The sequence below is a fragment of the Perna viridis genome, chromosome 2, assembly GCF_037379345.1.
Source record: "Perna viridis isolate PV_CMFRI_1.1 ecotype Kerala chromosome 2, ASM3737934v1, whole genome shotgun sequence".
Classification (NCBI taxonomy): Eukaryota; Metazoa; Mollusca; class Bivalvia; order Mytilida; family Mytilidae; genus Perna; species Perna viridis.
The window spans coordinates 17,450,399-17,475,672 of NC_142446.1; the positions used below are offsets into that span (position 1 = coordinate 17,450,399).

Below are 25,274 nucleotides of genomic sequence, written 5' to 3' on the forward strand. Positions count from 1 at the left end.
CAGTTCTAAGAAAAATACCATAAAGAACATCTATACCAAGTTTGGTCTTAACTGGTCCAAAAGTGTCAGAGAAGATTTTTGAAAACTTTTTTATCGACAGACGACGACGCCGGACGCCAAGTGACGGCAATAGCTCACATGGCCCAGGCTAAAAATGTAATAGTGCTTTAACTCCAACCATTGCTAAGAAAAACCCTCCCTGGGTTCCTTTTATGGACAACATCTACTAAAGATACTATATTTATTGAAACTTTATAATTGATTTAAATAAAAAATACATAAATGTCGATCCTATACTGTTTTTTTATCCATTTGAACTACGTTCTTTGAACAGTGGGGATGTTCATCTTGCGTAGGAATTCAGATGGGTTCTATTAAAAACATGCATGTAAACAAATCTCGACAACTAAGGTAACGTTTCATGGTTTGTAAAGGATTGTTATATTTTTCGACAGGGCTATTTACATTGATGTAAGTCGGTCCAGGGACTGTATATTACAGACATAAAAAGTCACTGGACAGTTAAATAAGACTTTAAAAGTTTTAGGAACCCGAACATCTTTAAAAAAACGCTCTACAAATGAAAAACTTAACAAAACTAGAGTAAAAAAAACAAAACAAAACAAGGAACTAACATATATCTCCCGCGCCGGCTCGTGTTAAATTGTTTATCATAAATAGTTCTGCAAGTGTTAAAATAGTACGAACAATTTGAAATACCAAACAAACGAATTTAAAAATCTACACGGCACGAATAAGCCGTCGTTATACTTCAAAATAATTTCAAGTCATTTTTGTCCGAGTTCCAATGAAGTCAATAGCTAGTCACTACGTCGACTTAAGCCGTTAAGTTCAGAGTAAGTTCCTCGTTTTCGGTATTTCTGCATATAAGAAAGAAAAATCTGGAGAAGTCTATAAATCATGGCCTATTTAATGGTAAACCGGGTAGATAATTAAACACGAGACTAATTCAGCTGTGTACAGATAACAACTAGAAATACTGAGAGCAAAGCTCACTTATTGATACCCCCGCTTCCCTCCCTAGATACAATAAAGGAAGCCCCAGCAAACATTATGAAAAAAATGGAGGCACACAATGGCATCACGTGATAAAGAATATGTGAAAGTTTCATTAAATTCAATTCAGTGGTTTTAGAGGAGATGCCCACCCCCTCCTAAGCGACCAATGACATAATACATATTTTGCATTAGGAACCCCCCCCCAGAAAAAAAAAAAAAAAAAAAAATCAGATGGAAAAAAAAAGAAAGTGCACATGGCATAAACAGTTGTGAAAGTTAAATCAAATTCCATTCCACAGTTTTAGAGGAGTTGTGGATTAGAACAGAGGACGGATGAAAGGAGGGATAACATGATTACTGTTTACCTGACGATTTTCAAGAAAATAACAAGGCTTAACAAATCTTACAGAGGGTAAACAAAGTCCAAAAAGAATTGGGCATTTGATATTCCTATATAAATCTGCCATACACTACTCTTATTTAAGATCAATCAATAGAGTACTGCAGTATTCTGAACCAATCAGGTACACTATATTTCCAGATGACTAAAATGGTGCACAGCTATCTAATAAAGTTCTGATTTTGGATTTATTGATATTGTTTAGTCTGACTATGATTTTGATCATCCAAGTAAGAACAACGATCAATGAAATTGTATGCATAACAACTTCCCACCGTAACTCCAAGCAACAAGGTTTATTGCTAAAAATCCATTGCTATTCTTCTATTTCTTTCTCATCTTCATTTTGGGTTTTGCTTTTGCTTTCGGCTTTGCTTTTACTTTCGGTTTTGCTTTCACTTTTGCCTTCGGTGACTTCTTGCTTTTCGGAGATTTCTTGCCTTTCGACGATTTCTTACCCTTAGACTTTTTGTCCTTCTTAGATTTGCCCTTTTTATCTTTATCTTTTTTATCTTTATCCTTTTTTCCTTTCTTTTTCTTATCATCACCACCGCCACCTCCGTCGTCACCGCCACCACCAGCGGCGTCGGCTAAACCACTTAGATCAGGAGGTGGTGCAGGTTCATCTTCATCATCATCAACAACCTTTTCGCCTTTATTTTCTTTCCTTTCTGAAATACAATATACCAGAAATGAACAGACTGTTTTCATACCAGTGCAAGCAGTTCTCCTCGTTCTTATAATTAGTCAGCATTTTATTGTCTAGAATAGATTTATATTTTTCAAACAAAATCACCAGTCGACTTCATTTCCGAAATGGTCAAATAACCTAATGAAACAAGTAAACATAGATAAAAAAATATATATAAAATTTTCATATATTTGAAAGAAAGCCTTCGCCAGCGGCTTGGCCTAATCCACTTAGGTCGATGGGGGCACCACGGTTACCGTCATTTTCTGTTCTCTCTGAAATACAAGATAAAAAAATGGGATAGCATCGTCTTTTTCCTAGATTAAGGATAATTCTATTTACATATATGTGCAAGGATAGCTTGAGCAGAGACTTACAGTAAATGACATTTTATCAAGAACTCGGCGGGTTTTAATAGAAAAGCATAGGACGATTACCCTACCGGTGCACCCGGTCCATGCTTCCACTTTTTTTAGTAGAGTACGAGTTGCTCATTTGCTTTTGTTTCATTGTACGTGTTATTTTGTTATTTCATGTTTTTGTTTTTTGTGTCTATTTCCCCTGTCTGGTCTTTATCTTTGGATTATATTCTTTTGATTTCTGCTCAAATCTTGTTTCCATGACTACTCTTGCATTTGCTTTTATTTATGGCTCACTTTTAGAAAAAAAAATGCTGTTTTTGATACGCTAAAAAGGACAATTATAGTAACTTTTTATTTTACTAGCCTTTCCTTGAACACCGTGTCTAACCCTTTAGGCTAGTTTTACGGTTTTTGGTGTACTTATAACGCTGGAAGGTTAACCATCATAGCATCGAATGCTCACAGGGTTTGACACTTACTTTTCTCACTGTGTAGTCCATAAGAAGTGGTCCTCTCCTGAGGTAGTTAGGACTAATAAAATTTTGAAAATTAATTCAGGGTTCCCAAAGGACTATCAATTTAAATTTCAAGGTTGTCCTCCTTGAAATAAGCCGGGCACAGGACTACTGGGCCACTGTTAGTGTCGAACCCTGGCTCGTAATGTTATATTGATATGTAAAATTTTCATTCATTTCAGAGTAATTTACGAACGCAACCCACGTCTTTTCTCAAGAAATTACCATAAATCAACAAAAACTGAAGTTAGAAAAGCCGTGACTACAACGCTGAATCCACAAAACCTGCCTAAGGGGTTATACACGGTGTTCAAGGAGGGGTCTGGTAATATAATAGTTAGGTTTAAAGATGTGCATCTACTACGGAGAAACTTTTTCCCTATATTTTAGCATGTTGAACCTGGCCATTTCTTTCGTCACTTTATGTTGTGGACAGTACCTATATTTTGTGTATTTTAAACAAAATGACAATATTATAGAAAGTTTAAACAAATAATGTACCAAAGAGACAACCATAGGCGGATCCAAGGAGATGAGGACCCAGATCCCCCTTATCAATCTGCAAAAATGAAAATACTAGTAGTGTATTTTTGTGTGTAAATGCGTGCATTATAATGCGTTTGTCAAGATTTTTTTTTGGGGGGGGGTGCCTCCCCCAATTAGGTGTTCTCTGGATCCGCCACTGAGTCCACAACTGTACCAGAGAAACAATCAATGATAGTCAGCCTTCCTTCAATAAAACGGAGGTTTAAATCCCGGAGTGGGAAGATAGCAATATAGCAAACAGTGCCTATCTTGTATATGGATCTACATTTTATTTTGGTCTTTGAAATCTTGTCCTGGTTCGCATGACATTCAGTGGTATGTGGTTGCACCGCAAACAAATGTCTACATACATATTTACAACAGCCAAAGACAATCACATGAAGTTTAATGTTCAGTATAGTTACCTATTAAAAAATCATAATCTCTGATAAATCTTAGTAACGTCCCACCTTAACAAATAGCCGTGATATTTGTGCTAGGGGTAAGCCACAGTTTTTTCAATGTTATATAAGACTAGAAGAGTATAGTACATTTATCGACGCCGATTTAAAATCATTGGATGCAATAAATTCCATTCTGCATCACATCTGAATGATGAAAATTATATAGGATTATTCTTGGGTGGCACCGTTTTCAATGTAAACATCAATGTGCTGATATTTAAAGTAATATACATGTCAAAATGGAATGTTGGAAACTAAATTAAGGATGTATCCCGTTTTAACTGATAATTTTGTTGAACATCATTTTATAAGAAGTCTTCAAATATGTTTCAAATATAAAAAAAAAAACACTTACTCTGGTGCTTCATATACTTTGTAGCATCTCCAGTATCACACAGTTCACATGGACACCTAGGGAATATGTAAGCTACACCGACACCATAAGGGTCTTCAAACTCGCAAGCACTGGTAATAGACGTCTGTATTAATCTGATCAGTACCATCATAAATATCTACAGAGTAACAACAAACCAGTATGTATGTACTTGATTTTAACTGTAGTTAAAAGCTACCGTAGACCGTAAGGACGACCATTGATTTTAATGGGGGCTGTAAGTTTTTGTAAATAATTATCCTGGAAAATTTTGGAAATAAATATGCTGGACTCCACTAACTAGAAATTAAAAACAATGCATTTTCTGGCCTCCAGATTTTATGTACATTATAATGAAGAATAAATAATCTAGTAATACAGCATTAGAAAATAAATTTTCTGATTCGCAGTTTAAAAAAAAAATATACCAAAACTGCCACCCACCTCAGAATCAAACTGTCATCCCGTTTCATGCCAATCAGAATTACTCTGTCCTTTCAGCTATCGTGGTTTCTTTTGTGTACAGACTTGTTATTTCTTAATTACAATAGACAAGTACAATTTTTTGGTATCCTTCACAGGGTGGATACAGGATCTCAGGTTGGGGGCCGTAAATAAAATTAAGGAAATTTTTTTTTCAATTCTAGGGGGCGTACTTGCGGCATGACCGTCCTTGAATCCGCGCCTGCTTCAGTCTTTTACCTTAAGTGATATCCGAATAATTAAACTGTTCTTGTTTAAAGCATTGATGCAGATTTAATTCACATCTTAATTTTACTGCCGATATTCCCTTTCACGATAGACAGAATTACATTTCTTTTGGATATTTACCTGGGCAAAGAAGCTCACTAATATGGCGTATCCACCGGGTAGAAGTAAAGCGTTGTCAAAATATTCCACCAGCACTTCAGTACATCCGGTTTTAGATAATGTGTTTTCCAGCTTAACATGCCTTTCTTCGTTGTCAACACCATGGTGAATACATGGACGTGAGGAGAAAGGACTACAGCAACTAAATGGAACGTCATCAGTGATTAACTTACCAGCCTTCATTTTCCTGAAGAAAAAAAAAAGAAACATTTAAAGATATACAAACTATACACTTTGGATAGTCGAGAGGATCGGACCATCACGTATTACAGAGTACTAGTATTCGATACGATACCATATTACTGCAGCTATTAGCTCCTATAACTCATTTCTACGTTACCGCAACTACATCTACAGTAACATTACCAATTATAGAATATGAATAACAGTTTGATCCGACTTTTCTTTTTAGTGAGATATGTAGTCTAATCTAATACAAAATTGAATGGTAGTTATTATTTATATGGCTTGATATGCAACAATTACTCTTCAAAATACATAGTACGGTCACATTGAAAGGAATTTGAAAATTAAGGAGAAATTGTCTATTGTACAAATGCAACAAAGAAATACTAATTAAGTGTTCCTGAGCTATGTAAAAGTTTTCTGCAAATATTCTATGCTTAAAGCGCTGGGTAGAAATATCATTGACTGTTTACATATTAAACTGGGACTTAGTCTTAAAATATTCTGTAAATGTATTAACTACAATGTATATGTTCACTAGGATATCTGTATGTTGGATGGCTCATATGAGTTTCTCTAATTCTATCCCTATAGCAGCGCACAGTCCGACATGTGCTTAAAAATTTCATGTACCAGAGAGTATAAAATAAAGTCACTGTATACATGTTCGCAGTGTCTGTCATTGTTTTTTTATTAATTGTACATGTATATCAAGTATAATATTTACATCACTGGGACCATTAGTGAAACAAAGTTATTTTATTTCTCAATCCACGTTAATTGGTAATTATTTCCCTTGCATCTGTACAAATGAACTTCATAATATAATATTAAGATATTACAGTCCATAGGGCTTCATACATTTCTGCACAAAGAGCCTCCTTTAAAAGAAACTGCAGTTAACTAACTACAATTAACTAACATGTAAGTGCACTGCCCTACACTTACAACATATCAATAACTTAAGCTTCTTAATTGTATGAACTTTTCTTCTGTTGCAATGCTGGTGAAAGTTTCTTTAGGATAGGTGATGCAATGGCTTCATAATAATTCCTTGGTAAAATCAACAAACTTGACTTACTCTATATATAGTTAAATACTTGATCATGATAGTATAACTGTTTGTTTTGTCTCTATTTGGGGAAATAGTCACTTTGGTAGAGCCATACTCAAAAACAAAGAATTTTACATATTTTAATAATGTCCAAATAATTCAGCAGACTATAACATAACTAAACATTAAATCACAAACAATATCAGGTTTGAATCACAAACATGACTGACAAATAGAATAAGTAATAGTAATAATTGTAACATGAAGACTCTTTGAACATATTTAACCTTAAGCAAGGATTACTGCCAAACACTTATTTTAGTCTGAATAATTTTTGTATTCCATTAGTTTTAGGCTAGTTAATTTAATTTGGGATTATTTTTTATTTTGAAACAGACTGATATTTGGCAAAACAAAATAATTGTTTTGTTTCCTGCTACCAACTAGGAAAGATTAGGATAGGTAAGGGAATTCTAGTTTTCAAAAAAAATATTATGAACAGAGTTAATGGGCTACAAGAATCCTTGAACAAGAATGGCCATTAAATTAAATAAGCACAAAAAGGTGATGAGGTAGCAAGAAACAGGCTAACTGTACTCCCTTTTATGCCTTAACAAACCTTTTGACATCTTCATGCTCAACATTAACGTAAGCAAGATTAATCCAGGGTATTTTTGTCCAGTCCTTGTAGTTTTCATTTCCACAACAGTGATATTCAAGTTGTAACACGTCAAGGATGACCTTTGTTTCTTTTTTGTGGTTATAATGCTTCATCATGCTAGCTATTCCATCACCCAAGCCTTTTTCTATTTTACTACTTTCGGAAAAACACAACATCGAAGCAGCGAATATAAACCAAATTGCGACAAACAGATAAATGATTAACAGAATAAGTAGGTTTTGCCATCTAACTCGAGTCATAGGGTAAGCTAAATCATAGCATACTTTTGTCAATATCAAATTGGATATCAACATTATTATACCAACTGTCAATAAAAAGGACGGCAGAACTTTGGCGTCATATTGCTCCATCAAATGCAGTTTATCATCTATTGTGCCTTTTATATACGAGGCAAACAATGATAAGAATATCCCAAAAAGTGTTAATAGGCCACTGAAAAGTGCTGATATCAGGGCAAGCCGTTTTCTTCCTTTCTCCGATACATCAAACGTAACACACATCTTTGACACAAACTATGAATATGTAAACAGGAAGCGGAAGTCTAAAGTTGTCACGCATTGATCTACGTCACAAAGTGTCAAAAACGTTGTATATTGATTGTGACGTCGTTCATTTTTCATCTTACAAAATGAACACTTAGCAAACCAATTTTGTATTTTTTACATCGACTTTCCATTTTACTCATTGCCAGTTTTTGGGTAAGTAGATAGCCAGCACTCCACAGTATTGTAGAACCGCCTAATTTTGGTATTGTAATCTGAAGCTTTGTAACATTTATCACTTTAAAAATTTTTAAGCATTTGTAAAGCTATATATCTACAAATAGTTTAAGCCAAGGCCTTCAGAATCCAGTAAAACTTTTCTGGAAAAAAATACCCATAGCAAATAGGATTACCATACAAACCATGCAAAAATAAGCGAAAATTTGCGAAAAAGTTGATAAAATCAGGATTAAAAATATCAAATTTCGCGCAAAATAACTTAAATTTTTATTTCATGCCCTGAAATTGTCCAAACTTTTTACTTGGAAAACCCCTTTCTCATATGGGCATTGCCGGTTAGATTTTTAGCTATTTCACTTTGTAATCCACTTGTCAAATTTAGCATTTGTAAAAAATTAACTTACTTTCAATTTCTCAATGAAGCCAAATTGTCATTGAAAAAAAGCCCCTTCAACATTGAAAATATATGAAACATTGCGAAAATACTTTGAAAAGTCCTCTTTTTCAGAAAATGTTTTATCGGCGATAGATTCTTCATTTTTAATCACTATAGCAACCACCGGTTTCCATTAATGTCATTTTTTCGAAACTAAACCAAACTGTGGAGTGCTGGCATAGGTATGGCCACCCATTGGTCTTCAATGAACGACGAGGAAACCCTCAAACCACAGGACCAAAAAAAAAAAATTATTATGCACATGTATAGCAAAAGAGTTCCCCATATAAACTCAAATAGCAAAAAAAAAATTCAAAATCAAAAAAGGTGAAAACGAAACAAGAAATACAGAGGCAAGAAAATTCTGATTTGGGACAGGCGCAAAAAATGAACTCTGGCGTTATCACAATCCCCTTTAAAATCTGGCCATTGAGGAAAAATTATTACACAATTAAGCACGCCTAAAAATCAGTTCAAAAAGGTTCGAGTCCCTTGTTACAACGGAAATAAAGAAACTGAATATAAATTACAGATATGTACAAACTATATAGGGACTACTAGCAGTTAACGGACATGTCAGCTCCAGACCAAATTAAACCTAATCACAAAGAAAGAAACCATTGCAAATTTATTTGAAGAAAATCACCTTTTTTATTTCTTCCAGAGTCTCACGAACTGCACAGTATGGCCAAACAAAGAAGACATAAAGCCACAGTTTTAATGTATACTTCAGAAATTCTTTTTTTTTTGTTTAAAAACGAATCTCCTTTATAAAATCATCATTATTATTATAAATTGATCTTTTAATATTAAGAATTTTATCTATAATAATGTGAGGAAGGTATTTCCCTCAAGAGCGAGCGAAGCATTTAGTAGAATCCCTTAAAATTAAAATAGATTTCGTGTCATTTACCATTTTTTGCTAATTAAATTTTGATTTAGTACAATTTTTTTATTGGTCAAACAGATCCGGGATCGGCGTAGAAAATCTTATTTTATTACAACCGGAAGTATGATTTTTTTAAATGACCCAAGAGTTCCGAAACTTTCAGACGCATTTCTGTTCATTATAAAATAATCAAGGGAACCAAGATTTTAGCCGAAATCAAGAGAATGAAATCCAGGGACAAAGACCAGACATGGTAAACAGACACAAAACAAAGAACATAAAATAATCAATGAGTAATCAAGGGAACCAAGGTTATAGCGGTAATCAAAAGAATGTAATCCAGGTACAAAGACCAGACATGGAAAACAGACATACACTACAAAGAACATAAAGTAACTAAAATCATACATACAAAGTGACAAAAGCAAATGAGCAACTCGGACTCCACTAAAAACTGGCATGGACCAGGTGCACCAGTAGGATAAGCGTCCTCTGCTTTTCTAGAAACACCCGCAGAGTTGCTCATATTAAGTCAAGTCTGGGGTAGACAAACGAGGAAAGGAAAACTATGGCCCGTTGAATAAATCAGTTTTCATGGTGCGGATGGATACACCATAACGATCCACGAGTTCATGATGACGACCATTAAACTTCCGTAGTGATGACTTCAATCTTGTAGCAACATAACCCTGTTCCAGAAGCCTATTTGTTAAGAGTTCTTCCGCGATACAAAAAGTCTCTGTAGTTTCGGCAAGCTCTGGCATAACGTATGAATTGTGATATGAAAACTCTTATATGCAGGTGCTGAAGGGATGTTGCCACAGATGAAAGAAAAGTTGACAATTTTGAATGAAAAGTCATCACGTTTGTCGTAACGTTTGGTCAATAGTTTTCGTTTACCATCAATTTCTAAGTGTAGGTCAAGATATGAGGCTGACTTCACAGTGTCTCTAGTATCCTTTATCTCAAGTTCTTTGAGGTGGATGCGATGTATCAAACCCCCGAAATTAGGATTGTTTAAAGATAATACGTCATCTATATAGCGGAAACTGAGATTAAAGGATCTAGCTAAACGATATTCTTTCTTTTGGATCAGATCAGCTATAAAGTCAGCCTCATAAGAGTTAAGGAAAAGGTCAGCAAGTAAAGGAACACAATTTGTTCCCATTGGAATGCCGACCGTTTGTTGAAAAACACGTCCACCACACTGGACAATTATGTTGTCGGTTAAAAATTCCAGCATTTTGTAAACATCTTCCTCTGTATATTTGGAAGATGATTTGGAATTATTTCTTACAAATTATTTCTTTAAAAATAATACATACAATTTCAAAGTTACAATAGAATAGAATACTCCAATAGAAACTGTGAGCATGGACCAGGTGAACCGGTAGGGTAAGCGTCTTCGGCTTTTCTAGAAACACCCGCCGAGTTGCTCATAAAAAGTCAAGTCCGGGGGAGACAAATGGGTTAAGGAAAACTATGACGCGTAGAACAAATCCGTTTTCACGGTGTACTCCAGCAATGGTAGAGGTTGTCTGGCAAGCTATTTTCTGACTTGGTGCCATCCTAACCTCTAGCATCTGACACGTTGAAAGCCTAAGCAAATGTGAATTAGCTAAACATGATTTTTTTTTAAATATTTTAAGTCTTTTATTTACATAAAAGAAGTTTAACCTACCACAAATCGAGCGGTAAAAATCCTAAATATTTATTAAATACCTAGAAAACATTTGTAACGAAGACAGTTGTCAAAATGACCAGCCATTTTGAATTAGGTCACTAATTTTACGGAATACAATATATTTTTGACAAAACGAACTTCGAGTTGGTAAAGGCAATTCGTTGGTTAATTTAATATGTTTGTTTCGCGAATTTTAAAAATCCGTAATTTTATCAGCCGGAATGACATACTCAAAAAGCTAAAAACCAAATATGAAGTTTATTTTAACTGCATTTCCTAAGGATTTCCTGGATTGCTGGATTTTCTCATTAGGTAGGTCATTTGTTTTTCTTCAGTTTAGTCACATTCTCCCGTGTTATGGTAAAGAAACTGTATGAAACGTTTTAAATGGTAAATAGTTTACTATAATTCTGCTGATTTCAAAGGAAGTCGGAACGACAATTGTGCAATATGGCGCTTGGAAGTAAGAGGTTGGGGGTATGGAGGAACGGAATTCCAACCTCTTACTTTGTAGGAGTATTCATGGAGCAGATGGATACACGGTAACGATCCACGAGTTCATGATGACGACCATAAAACTTCTGGAGTGATAAATTCAATCTTGTAGCAACATAACCTTGTTTCAGAAGCCTAATTGTAAGAAGTCTTGTGCGATACAAGAAGTCTGCATAGTTACGGCAAGCTATGGAATAACGTATGAATTGTGATATGAAAACTCTTATATGCAGGTGCTGAATTGATGTTGCAACAGATAAAAGGAAAGTTGATGAAATGAAGTGAAAACAAGACACGTGCTTATCTGTGTATCCCTTATAGTTTTTTTTTACAAAGGTTAAAGTACTTTTAACCCAGGTGAATGTCCTGTCGGCAATAAATATATATACACCTATTTCATGTATTTAATGCATTTTATTTGTGGATATCAAATGAAGTTACACAGGAAAAGTACAATTTAATAGAAATAATTCAAAGTAAAGGTATATTTCTACAGAAACGAAAATTTACGAAAATGACAGATATTTTGACTACATTTCAAAGCATCGATAGATAAAGAAGTAGCGCTTTGCCTTTACAAAAGTTTCTCAAGAGGTCAATCTGATAAATGTCTAGACTAATTTGTATACTTTTCTAGTATCAGAAAATCCACCGCAGCAAAAAAGTTGAATTGCAAAAGTTTCATCACCCCCTTTTTTGAGGAACCCCGGTTGGCATCCCTCTTTTTCAAAGTTTCTGGATCTGGCCCTTGAATACATGCCCCTCGCACAGTATAAATCTGTGTCTACACTTGTCATAATTACAACAAATGTCTTATATCGCTAACCCTCTCACAAAATAAAATAATGGTCATTGAACCATGTTGAACTTATTCGTCGACAGTAGGGAAATCAAGATTTCAGGCCCCGTGCAGGTCCGGGTGTTAAAAGAATAGGCCTGCAGCAGCGCTAAGCTTGTCGTATAAGGCGACTAAATAGTGCTCAGAAACCTAGCCGGGGGCTAGGCGCTCTGCCCACAGAGCAACTGGGATGTGTGCCCCAGGTGGTGGAATGGGGTACCCCTGGCGTGTTACATGCTGGGGTTGTCAGGCTATAATACGGAAAACCTGACCGCAAACCATAGTGGTGCACCGTGTTGGGAAAGATGCCACGTTCCTCGCACGTTAAAGAACCCTGCTGTGGTATTCAATAGGAGTAGGAACCTTTGCGCTCCGCCACAGGAGGCTAAATTGCCCGACCTTACCAACCCCCCCCTTTTTCCAGTGGCAATCAAAATTTGTCGACCCTATTATCCTTGTGTCCCATCCTTTTTTTTTCATTTCATGTTCATTTTATCATCCATTTCATGTTCATCGTCTGAATATAGCTGAAATATTGCTGCTCGGACGTTAAACCCCAACAAACAAGCAAGATTTCAGAAAAGTTTAAGCCTTTATGGGGCGAACGCTGGATCTGCCTCCTATGAAGTTTTGAATGGATTTGTAATTGATTTAAAAAAGTTGATTGACAACTCACTAAAGCGTATCTGTCACATTTAGTTTCTACCCTTTTATTATGATGTATTCGGATGTTACTAATATCTATATATATTATTATGGGACTTTCAAATAACAAACTTCAACTGAAGCGACCTTCTAAAGAAAAAGAAACTGCTGACCAGAAAAAAAATCGATTCTAATGTAGTTGAGAATAAATTACAGGAACACATAGAGGAAGAGAATTCTTGTACATCTATAGAACTTTCTTGAGAGATAACAGTAGAGAAAAGTGGAGCAAAGAAATCACCAATAGAAAGAGCGGACGAATTTACTTTCTGGGGAATGCAAGAATTGTAACAGAGACCAGTAGGTATGTACCGTCCGTCTAAGGCTCATTTAATGAAGTCTTTTGTAACACAAAACACAAACCCCATTTAGATACATATCACAATATTCAATGGAACGGGTTTTAAATTCAATAGATATCTAGGTAAATAGACATAAAACGCGAGAATAACAGGACATGTGGTAAGTGTATGTAAAGGTGAAGTGCAAACATGAACAGATATTCTAGTATCCAATTAGTCGTGAAATCAGAAGTTCTATGAGGCTGTAGTCGCAGTGGGTATGATTGTTCTTCGATATAAGCCGTTTTTGTCGGATGATTCTTGTTTACTCGTCGATGTTTTATTTACAAAGGTCATTGGCAGACGGGTGTTTTGTCCTGACTTCACTATAATATGTAAGAAAATGTGAAATAGTAGGTTTAAAAGATTTATTTCTAGCATCAACAGAAATGAGAACTTTGATTTGTCATATTAATGGTTATTTGACCAAAATTCCACGAATTCACAAAACCATGCACTGACCAGTCATACTCAAAATTTCGAAGGAAGATCATGTGACATTATAATCAATGTGCTGAGGCACTGAGTTAAGGAAGGCCTCAAATATATCAAAAGTATGCAGACAACACTAAATTTTAAGCCAAATTAAGCAATCAATCGGTTATTTTTGAAAATGATCAGTTGTTTTAATACAGTGCATATTTATACTGCATGTTTATTTGTGTATTTTTGGATCTTTTGTACTATCGCTTCTGGTATTCCTAGCCGTGTACGTTTATGACCTCGAACTTCGATGTTAGAACTGTCAAATTTGCATGTTTTTCCATTAGGGAATTTCAAAAATAATTGTTAGGTCCATTTTAGAAAAAAGGCACGAACTTTGGTACACCAGGACAGGTCGAACTAAAAATAGACGTTTTTCACTTCCACTTTTATTTTGAGTTCATAAAATAGACCCCATTTCTGAAGCATTATTTTTCATGAAAATACTGTTTTTCCTCAAAAACAAGTTTTTTGTGTCATAGCTTGATATTTATTCTGTACTGTTGATGAAAAATGATAGTCATTTTCCAAGAAACAAAAACAGGAAGAGACAAAAAGAAAGCGCCCTATATTTTAGCCTCCACATTTTGACGTACACTCTGGAATATGTAATACAAAACTGATACCTATTACTAATAAAACATTTTAGATATCTTTAAATGCTGTTGCCTTTCTATAACTGTGTTACATTTCCAACTTAAAGACAAAATATCTCTGTCCTCCTGCTTTGCTGTGAATTTTTGTTTCAATTTTCATGTAGGTGCCCTGTAACAGTATTAAGTCAAATATCTCAATTTTTGCAAAAAAAGACAAGTTTTGATAAAAATATTTTAGTTACATGAAAGGTGGTCTGTATTAATAAGACAAATGCCTTAACTATTCTATGAATACCAAATCGTTTGAAAATCTCATTTTTTTGGCCCATATTCACAAAAGTCAAGTTCTGACCCCCTTTTTTAGCCTTAACACAAGGAATATGTAATTCAAGACTGATAACATTACATCCGAGATATGGTGAATAAAGGGAATATGATGTCTTTATCACACATGCACTTTGAGTATTAACCAAACAATCCTTTTTTTTTCTCTCGACAACAAAAATAAGTTACTATAGTGAATTCAAACATAACGAGTACCACTTTTTTTATGAATCAATATTGCACTTAAAGTTGAGTGTTTGTACCTGTTTGCCTTCAATAATGTATTTACATTGCTTTCATTTTTTTCTACATGTTTGTTTCATAAATACACGTATGTGTAATATTACAGTATTTAATTCACACACATGTATGGTCATTTAATTTTGAACAAACAATATAGTATTATAACTAAGGCCATGAATACTGTCAAGCATTTGACTTTTCAAATTGTTTTTTTTAAATTTAAAAAAAAAATGCCTAAAATTTGCGCATGGACAAGTCCGTCATATCGATTCGTAGATATTGCGTCAAGTCTTTCTTTGATTGGCAGTTGTACGAACTGCGTAAATAAATTAGTGAGCTTCATTGAAAAAAGTAAACAGGATATATCAATTCAGTGTTTTTTAAAAGTCATTCAACACAACATTTTTCATAAAAGATTGCATTGAGACAGGCATGGGTATCAATGAGTAACGGATTTACGGAAAGTGCTAGACAACCTCTAGCATTGCTGGAGTGCTCTCGAATGTGCATGAGAAGTTAGCTTGACACGAATGTTTTGAAATTTAACCTCGAGATGGTATATATCTGACGCAAGTTTCTCTGATAGTTTTAAAGAGATTAAAAACTCTTCAGTTCACAGATTTAAAATGTACATTCAATTATTTTCAGGTGAATTGCTTTGGGAAGTACTAGGAGGAAATAACCTCAATCACGTGGTGCAGACTAAATGTCCTGCGTAGCAGGTTATTTTCATGTGTGCAACCACGGTCATTGAGGTTATTTCAAATAGACTGAAAAAAATATAACAGTCATTCATTATCATTTAATTTTAGTATAAATAAGCAAAAATGTTGATGACGTCACAGCCACATTACAAAATTTGGTATACGAGGTGATGGACAATTTGTTATCCAGTCAGAAAGCGTATTACATATGAAATTAAATTATTGTTATATACAGGGTTTACCCTACAGCGGTGATCAGATATTGAGCCATAAACAAAAATCGGATATTTGTCATTTAAATGTCGAAAAAAATTATCATGATCGTAAATGCTGACCCACTTTGATGAATGACGAGGATCATCGGACCCCAGTTTTGTTAACCCGGTGGTCCCGGTTCAAGTGTGATATTTTTGGTCACGCGTGCATTTAATTAGCATCTGATGTCTCCAAATAATACTGTTTACTTTTGGAGGTTGAAAATCAATACTAAAACATGAATTTAAGTTTGAATGCATACAAGGATTTTGGGTGTACAGTAAATCACAAAGGCGAATTTATTTCCATTTCACTGTATAAAGTATCTGGACTGTGGTCAGAATAATTATTCATTTGCTAGGAGGTATAGGCCAGAATTTTTATAACTTTTTCAGGGCCAGTCATTTATCGAAGAATAGCATAACCCACTGTGGTAGTTCGCATAAAAAAGCATGTACTATGTTATGTATAAAACGCACGTCTGTAGCTTATGGGACGAAGAAATGCTATAGCATGTCGGGGTGGTAATTAGCATGCCGTTGCCTCAAGTTGAACGAAGAATACTGGCCTTTTCTTGACAAACGTATATATTTCTGTTCATGTCTTTAAAAATCATGGTAAATGACCATGTGTGGTTTTTGCTATATTCGTTTCCAATGTCAGTTAGTCAGTCAGTATCACGATAACAGAATTCTTAGTAATTGATTGTCTTCTTTTCCAGATAACAGTGAACAATATTGATTAGACTTATATGGGAAATGCAAATACAAGTAGCAGACAAAGAACTGCAAGAATTGAAATAACGTCGCCACAACCCGATGAAGAAGGGTCTGGGTCGCGTGTGAAATTTTCAGGTGACAAGAGAAACATTCAGACATACACTATCACACCTAAAATGGCAAAGGGAGAACTCCATCCTGATGACGTAATGCCTAGAGTTGTCCGTGGTAGAACTAAGCCACCTGCCGGTTTGGAAGAATCGGAGGCAAAAGAAGAGTCATCAAAATATATTGCACCATCAGAGCCTACAATAATTCCTCATCCTAAAATGGACGATGAATATTCTGGGGACACGATTCCCCCGAAAACTAAAACTTTTAAAAAAGTAAATGAAATTTGAATACTCTGTAAATTCATACGTCGGTTTGGTTATCATTAGTAAAGTCACATAATTATAGGGTTTAATGTTCTCTTCATGATAAGTAAAAATAATTGCTTGTCAAACTAATTTGTAATCTAACTACTGTTAGTGAGTGCCTAAATAAGCTCGAGATTTAAACACCCGGAGTACTCAAGCAACGCTCTTTAAACTATCACTTTATGACCGCAGCAGTAAAATTTTCCCCAAAATGTGTGTAAAATACTTCATGTCTGATAACTGATTGTATTATTTCTGATTGACAAGAATAAAATCATGTATATAGGTTATAGGTTTGTTGCCATCCTAAAGAATGGAATTGTTTACAATCACCCCGTCCCAAGTCAAGAAATACGGCTTAATTAAGGATCGCGAACCACCAATGAGGAGCTTAAAGTTAATTTTTGTTACTTTTTCAACATTTCAACATTTTCAACTGCAACTTTTACAAAGAAATCAAGAGTGTTTTATGATGATTTTTCGTTGCCTTAATCTATTTTTATCGATTTCGGATTTTTGTACACTATTTCTAAGTTGTCTGCTGCGGTTTGAAATGAATGATTTCGAGTGTTTGACAGTGTAAGTCATTAATGTGACTGTTTTCGTGTCATTATTTGACTTTTTAGTTCATTTTGAAGAATTGTCATCGTTCTGTTACCGTGGATTTTATTACCTTTGTTGTCGGGACCTTTCAGTGCTAACTTGAAGCTGTGTTTACACTTCTTGAAGACCTTTTGGTGATCTCGATAAGTATTTGCTACTTTTATAAAGGTTATGCGATGGTGCATTTGTTGCGCTTTATCAAATCTGTTCCGTTTTCTATTGTCTGTCAAAATGATCAACGTTTACAAAATATATGGAGTAATGAGTCATTAATTTCGATAAACAGTTCCTCAAAAAATTCAACAGGCAACACTTATCCCTATACATTTTAACTTTAGTGCAAGTGGATCATTTTAGCAAGGTTTCTTTCTTTTTTTTCCAAATTGTTCACACAAATAAACATTCAAAATATATTTCTCAGAGTTAACATTTCAGATGTTAATTGTTTCTTCTATAAGATCTGTTCTTTATTCAGTAAAAATGCATAAAAAAAACAATCGATTAATACCTACAATGACCGTGAAGGAGGTGGTTGAGGCTTTTTCAAATTATTAGCCATTTACTTGACTTCGCATGCAAATAAGGGGGATACATTTGCTTCCGTTTAATTTATAGTTCAAATATTTGTTATTGTCAACAGCGTCATTTGGATTAGGCATCAGTTACTCTCCACTGAAAACACCATCAAAGTCATAAAACACGCCAAAAAGAAGGAAAATTGAACTGTACAGTATTGACCAAGTTGAAAAAAAAACATGATCAGATATTGGAAAAGTCCAAACCTTGAATTTTAAGCAATGACGGGAAGAGTTTAAACAGGACTTCGGTATCAGAGTCATTGCATCGTTAATGCTTCGTTTCATATTCTTTGTCTGGCCATTGATCTATTGCGATGTTAAATTCATCAGGCTTAATGAGATATTCATTGGCTGTGGTTAGATTTATTTTCGTTTTTTTTATTTCTTCACTGTCTCTTTCTATTTCCTTAACTGCTGTTTTTCTTTCACTTCGTCCTTGGTAATAAACAAATAAAACTTTAAAATGTCACTATGGCACTTAGTTGCAACAATGAGTTGCTGTAGATAAGTTAAACGTGTTTTGGGGTACTGAGGAAGTGTTTATTACATTTGTTTTGAAAACTGAGGCACAACTATACATATTGATAACAAACACTTGTTAAAGTACTCTTTTGAATGTCGTTTTGCCGATTGGAAAATTACGTAATCCATATTACCCATAATTCTTGGGTATTTAAAAATTGCGAAACGATAACGAAACGGAAATAATCGATAAAGGAAAGAATCGAAACGAAACAATTAAAAAAATGAATCAAAACAAAATAAAAAAAAAAAACAAAATTATACGATACAAATCGAAACAGAATGAACGAAACTAAATTAGATAAAAGAAATCTTTTAAGACGTTTCGCAATTTTAAAGACCATAATGTTTACCAGTACCTAACAATTCGACTTACAGTCATTTCGGACCGTGACAACCCATAATTCCTTACGAATGACATTTCGGCCAATAGACATACCAGACCGTGACAATTAAAACCATGTATCATCACAAAATTTACCATATTTGAAGGTTATAAGTATAAATCAAATCAGAGCTGACAAAATTATCGAAGGTGTTTTTAATTAATGTCTCTTCGGGAGAGTTAAAAGATTTCACCTTCATCATATTTAAAAATAGTAAATAATAAATTTTATATATTTTGTCTATCTACTTATGAAACCGACCTCATTACACTTAATGCTTCAGATTGTAATAACTTCCAATATTGCTCACATTCTTTCCTTGTGTATTGTTCACTAAAAAATGCATCTTTGTAATAATGATTATTGTATTATGATGTCTATGTATCTTGCTTGACAAGGGCCCAAGATTGGTAAATAAAATAACGTTTTAAAAAATTATATATTCATGTAATACCAAATAGGCACTCTAGGTACTACCCTGTTACGAGTTACCCTCTTTTAGTACAACTTAGTCGAAAAATGTCACGTACAGATGCTTCACGATAAACTTAGATATCGTTTGTTTACCTCGTTTACCTTGTCTTTGAGATCTTCTCAGGCATCGCCTCTCTGATCCATTTCAATAATATTTAATATTTATTTCAATACCTGCTTCCGGCCCATAAAAGTCAGGCACAAATTTTATTGGGTTGTTTTTCCAATGAATATTTAGGGAGATCTTTGAAATGTTTATGTTTATGGCTTCTACACGATACAGGCAGTGAATTCCACATGTCCACAACTCTTTGCGAAAAACTAAGTTTCCTTTTATTTGTTTTGCAGTGTTTTCTTTGAATATCTTATATTTATGACCTATCGTGTTCGACTCTCTGATTGGAAAAATATTGTCACATTCAACTCTATCAATACTATTAATAATTTTATATGTCTGATCTGGCCCTTCTGTACTGTAATGATGGTAACCCTAGATAAATCAACCTTTCACCATAGCTCATGTGTTGGATGTCTTAATAGTTTGGTTGCCCTTCTTTGCACATTTTCAATTAGGATTGCTTTCTATTTATTTATAACTGACCAAACAGAACTACCATACTCCAGATGTGGACGTACTAGAATGTTGTATAATATAAGGAACATTTCTTTGTCTAAATATTAAAAAGTTTTGTTTATCAAACCTAGTTTTTGATTTGCCTTTCTGATCTGTATATTCATATGTTCTCGAAAATCCAGTTTGTTATCTATGGTGATTCTAAGATCTATTTCTTTGTTTTTCTCTGTTATTATCTCATTATTCATGGTATTTTTAGCACCTGTTTCTTGACCTATATGCAAATGTTTGCATTTTGGTTTTATTAAATTTTAGTAACCATTTCACCTGCCCATTGCATTAGAGCGTCTAAGTCTCTTTGTAGACACTCTGTGTAGAGTTCACATACACATCATGCTATGCATTCTTTATGGTCATCTAGGCTAATGTCACATTTTGGACAAGTATTACTGCCAATTATTGGACGTTTATTTGTTTTACATTTGACAGAAGGAGTTGATGTAAATAGGTTGTATGCAGTTGGGCAACCATTGTCAAACGTATTTGTAACAGTATTTGGTAAAATCTGTATTGTATAATTATTTAAATTTTGTCTGCCCTATTCTACCCAGAGCAAACGATCTTTGAACAATAGGTGGGGCTTCTCCACATATTTTTCAATTATTGTACAGTCAAAACGAGGCTTCCTAATTTTGTTTTTGTTTAAGCAGATTCATGTAGGGCTTCCTCTTGTTGTGTCAAGAGTTGTGCTTCGAATGGATTTATATGAACCAAATTAGGCTTCCCCACCTTGATATAAAGATAAAATAAAGCAAGGCTTCCCCGCTTTTTGCTTTCACTATATATGGCAAGGCAAGGCTTTCCCACTTTGGTTTTAGTTAAATGATGGATATACAGTATATGAATAACAAAGACTTGTTTATGATTATGAATGTTACCTATTGATGGTTCAGTTTCTTTGCCAGTTTGAGAATCTTGTACATCCACAGTTTTGATATATGTCTTCCTGGGTACACACAGTCACGTAGTAAGCTATAGTTCTTTTTATATTTCACCTTATGTTGTTTTCTGGAACTATTACCAACTATTAGGTCCTGTGATATTCTATCAACAACTACTTTTTTGTTTAACCAGTGCAATTTACTATTGTAACAGTCTACAGTATGGCTTAGTGTCTTGTCCTCGTACAAAGGCTCTAGTTTTAGACTATTTCTTACATGACCATTGATAGTAATTCGGAGTTGCTTGTTGTCACTACTGCCTAGCTGTGTCTGTAATCTGTCTTTCGTTATCCTTAACCTTGAGTTCGACATCTATTTTCCCTAATCCTTTTTGACATTTTTGTCTATTATTGTTTGTATCAGGATGTTATTAGAGGTCTATCACTATGGGTTCTTACTACCTTTTTTCAAGAAGTTGATTATATTTCTTGGTCGAATAGTATGGACATTCAAGGAGGATGACTTTGGCCTTAGGGTTTCGTTTTTTTTCTAGATTCATTGAACATATTCGAGACCAAATAGGCCCAGTTTAGAAGAATAATATGCCACCAATTTCTGATGGTACTAGATAAATTATTAAATGGAGATTGATAACGAATTTGTGATCATGTTTTTAGGCATGATCGAGATAGTTCCTAACACCATTATAAAACAAAAAAAAATCTTATCTAAATATGATTGCATGCCCCGAAATACAAAATATCTCATAGTGTTGATGTGTTGATGAAAATTGAAATTCTAATACGCTTTGAATATTTTAATATAATCGAAAAAATATGATTTTTTTTATCGATGTAAGCGACTATTTATGATTCAGCATGTTGGCGACAGCCATCGAATGACAACACATCTGAAACCATGGAATTAGACGAAAAAAGATCCGCAATCACCGATAAATTATCCAAAAGGGAGACCGACAGGCTCTCGGATATTCAAAGACGAAATGAGCAGAAAGATTCTTCAAAATCCATTCAGGAAAATGTAAAATTGTTTAATGAAAATTTCGTGAAAGAGAAAGAGTCAATCGAAGATGATCTACATAAGTGTAATTTGAGTAGTAAGACAGAATCAGCAACTAAACTTGACAGTCTTGCAAAGCAGATTCAAAGCATGCAAAAGTATCTCACTGAGTCAACTTTATTTTTGCCTGCTTATGAAGTTCGCCAAGCTCAAGATATTATCTGCAATCTTCAACAACAAGTACAAAGCAAGAGGGACATTTTAGTGCCAAAGAAGAAGTTTACCTTTAAATCTAAGAAAAAACAAACTGATGTGCCAGATTCAGTGTCAGCTTCAAAGAAGGACACTGTTGATAATATTCTGAGGCAGGATGTAGAGATAGAATTAGCAGACTGCAAATTTGTAGATTGTAAGGAAGCAGTGCTAACCAAAGGAGAAGAAATATATCAAAAAGATGTTTGCCTTGCCAGGTTAACTGATTGTGAAATCCGACTTTTTGGAGCACCTTCAACAGTTCATATGAAAAATCTGAACAATTGTAAAGTATTTTGTGGCCCAGTTTCCAGCTCTATTTTCATATCAGATTGTAAAAATTGTATCTTTGTAATAGCTTGTCAACAGTTAAGAACACATAGTACTGAACATTCTAAATTCTATCTCCATGTAACTAGTAGAGCAATTATTGAGGACTGCTCCCAAGTCTTTTTTGCACCGTACAACTTAAAATATGACATTGTGGATAAGCACTTTACTGATGCTTGCTTAGATGAGACCAAAAACAATTGGGATGATGTAGATGATTTTAATTGGTTAGCTAGTGATGTACATTCACCAAACTGGTCAGTAATGCCTAAAGAAGAACGTGTTCAAAGCTTTCGTTTTTAGACAAGTGTCTACACATTTTTTTTACAGATAGATAAATAAAATGTGCCATCAATGTATATTATAACAGAGATATTTATGAAATATTTTTCTATATAGCGGAAACCACAAGGAAGGCTGCAGCTGGCCCCAAAACAACATTATACACAGGTACAGCGAAATATTTGCCCCTACCCCTTATATACTCCAGCAACATTAAAGTAAGCTGAAAGTAAAAAAAAAACAAAGTAATACATACAGAGGCCAGAAATTCCTGACTGGGACAGTTGCAAAAAATGTGGGGTTAAAATACTTCGACGTGATCACAATCCTCCCCTTTTTAAATAAGTATACCAATTGTAGATGGGGATCCACAGTGGAATTAATTTTTTATTGTTAATTCCATCTATCACAAACTTTTTCTTATAAATCTTTTTTAAAAACCCCAAGTGATTTCTGATCTAGTTAATGTTATAACCTGCATGTATTATGGTAAGAATGAAGCAGTGTTAGAAATTAATTTTTTCGTCAACATAGACCCATCATAATTTTACATAGACAGCACTGTACATTTTGAAGCAACTTGAGCCAATTTCATCATAGACCTGTTTGATTTTACATAGACTTGGTCCACAGGTCTACTGCTAATTTCTTTTACTGATGATGCTGTATGGATCCTTCTTGGTTTGTCAACACGCATTTATTATTGTATATACCAGTTTTTTTCAGACAGTATGTATCATGGTAAACTGGTGCTTCCATTGTTCACAATTCATACAAGAACTCAAATACTAAGAGTTATATGAAACTTTGGGGAATGGTAACTTTCTATTGAGATGAGCTACATTTTAAATTTTTAATTGAATAAATTGTTTATTTGTATTGTACATGTGTGGACACAGACTGGTATTGCCCGAGGGGCAAGTACGGACGTAGACTGGTATTGCCTGAAGAGCAAATTTGTTTTGTCTTGAATATATTTGCATTAGCTAGAAAACAAAATGTGAAATTATTGAACAGCAATTGGTGCCTGGGGGGTCTAGGGCATTTCAATACTTCTTTTATATTGGATGGCGCTGTGATTATGTAACCCCATTCTATTCAAATGCAAAATATCTGATTTTCGCAACTAAAAGATTCCATAAAAGTTTTATTAAATTCCATTTAGTGGTGTAGGAGGAGTAAAAGTAAGATACAGGAACTCCTCTGCATAAAGCGAGGATGTCCTCTGCTATATATAGAGGAAATGAAGGATACTTGTTTTTCAGAGTTGAAGTTCTTTTTCTCAGAACTAAGGTTTAGATTTATGTATAGTAAGACAAGTTATATACATATACATTACTTTCTTTCCTGAGGGTGTACTTGAATGGATGTGTTGAACTTTGCTATGTCGTGTTAAGGATTTTAAGGATTTACCATTTCGCTTAATGTAGATATGCTACTTTAAATCTTGATTCTCAAGATTTTTTAGTAACAGAAACTAACAGTGTGGTATCTATAAGTTACATTGAATATGGATATTACTGTACTGAAGTTTTTAAGTCTCACAATTCTGAAAGGAAGCTGCATAGTTGTTATAGATTACATGAAGTTACATGTATTAGAACTTTTCTTATATTCTTGTGTAAAAAATCTAAGCAATAAAGTTGATGCCATTTTCCTGACATTTTGTATCTTTAGGAGAAAGAATGCAAAGAAACTTCTTGCAAGCAATAATTTCGAGCAACAATTTCCTGTGCATTTCGTCAGTACTGGCTCTTCATCGTCAGTACTGGCTCTTCAGAAACTGCAAAATAAAGATGATATACTGTTCTGTAACAAATGAATGTGTAAACGTTGGGACTATACACTCGATGCCAATTTTACTAGTAATATTACTACCACAAATTTGAAAGTAATACACGATATAAAATTAAAAACATAATTGGGATTGTATGGTTAAATTTAGTTCCAAATGTACTTCAATTTAATTGATTGAAAATATGAAACTGCCCTGGTATAATAAGAAACATACCTCGGTAGGCTCTATTTCAGAATTAACTTCTACTCAAATGACCTGGTAACACCATGATAACTACACTGCAATTCCCTGCAAAAAAAAATAACACCTCTACACAGTGTACGTCTTGCTGTTAAATCTTTGTACTCTTAAAAAAAATGTAAAGTCCCGTAACCCAGTAAAATACATCCTCTATGACAGCTTCATATGGCTGCAGGGTTGAACCTTGAAAAAGTAGAGGCAAGTATGGACACACTATTCGAGGTTGATACAGCTTTGAATTTTGATTGCATTGACACAGGGTGAGAATTTCACCAGAAT

The 25,274-nt window shown here is 34.3% G+C and overlaps 3 protein-coding genes across 6 annotated transcripts; 2 read left to right on the top strand and 1 right to left on the bottom strand.

Moving 5' to 3' along the window:
• Positions 1-227: 227 nt before the first annotated feature.
• LOC148623871 (peripherin-2-like) lies at positions 228-7,667 on the bottom strand. The gene is made up of 4 exons (XM_088566124.1): positions 7,080-7,667; positions 5,182-5,407; positions 4,333-4,489; positions 228-2,091 (listed from the first exon to the last, which is right to left on the bottom strand). The coding sequence occupies exons 1-4, from the start codon at positions 7,640-7,642 to the stop codon at positions 1,745-1,747; spliced, it is 1,293 nt and encodes a 430-aa protein (XP_088422250.1). The 5' UTR covers positions 7,643-7,667; the 3' UTR covers positions 228-1,744.
• An 81-nt stretch (positions 7,668-7,748) lies between these two features.
• On the top strand, positions 7,749-17,035 carry LOC148623872 (uncharacterized). Of its 4 annotated transcripts, XM_088566126.1 has the most exons (4): positions 7,780-7,840; positions 8,965-9,022; positions 13,068-13,215; positions 16,579-17,035. In XM_088566126.1, exon 4 carries the CDS (start codon positions 16,609-16,611, stop codon positions 16,975-16,977), a length of 369 nt encoding a protein of 122 aa, XP_088422252.1. In that variant the 5' UTR covers positions 7,780-7,840; positions 8,965-9,022; positions 13,068-13,215; positions 16,579-16,608; the 3' UTR covers positions 16,978-17,035. The 4 variants fall into 4 exon arrangements, with proteins under 4 accessions (XP_088422253.1, XP_088422252.1, XP_088422254.1 ...); XM_088566127.1 differs by lacking the exon at positions 8,965-9,022 and having other exon boundaries at positions 7,749-7,840; XM_088566128.1 differs by lacking the exons at positions 7,780-7,840; positions 8,965-9,022; positions 13,068-13,215 and adding an exon at positions 13,285-13,373.
• Positions 17,036-21,920: 4,885 nt separating this feature from the next.
• LOC148623873 (tubulin-specific chaperone C-like) lies at positions 21,921-24,620 on the top strand. The gene has a single exon (XM_088566130.1). The coding sequence runs from the start codon at positions 21,992-21,994 to the stop codon at positions 22,976-22,978; it is 987 nt and encodes a 328-aa protein (XP_088422256.1). The 5' UTR covers positions 21,921-21,991; the 3' UTR covers positions 22,979-24,620.
• Positions 24,621-25,274: the final 654 nt, after the last annotated feature.

What these genes read in the sequence shown, in the direction of transcription:
- LOC148623871 (XM_088566124.1), bottom strand. Translation starts at nt 7,642, where the DNA reads ATGTGTGTTACGTTTGATGTATCGGAGAAAGGAAGAAAACGGCTTGCC. An exon ending in TAGTGAGCTTCTTTGCCCAG is followed by an intron (nt 4,490 to 5,181) that starts GTAAATATCCAA and finishes GTTACTCTGTAG; the next exon opens with ATATTTATGATGGTACTGAT. An exon ending in AAAGTATATGAAGCACCAGA is followed by an intron (nt 2,092 to 4,332) that starts GTAAGTGTTTTT and finishes ATTGTATTTCAG; the next exon opens with AAAGGAAAGAAAATAAAGGC.
- LOC148623872 (XM_088566127.1), top strand. Translation starts at nt 16,609, where the DNA reads ATGGGAAATGCAAATACAAGTAGCAGACAAAGAACTGCAAGAATTGAA.
- LOC148623873 (XM_088566130.1), top strand. Translation starts at nt 21,992, where the DNA reads ATGGAATTAGACGAAAAAAGATCCGCAATCACCGATAAATTATCCAAA.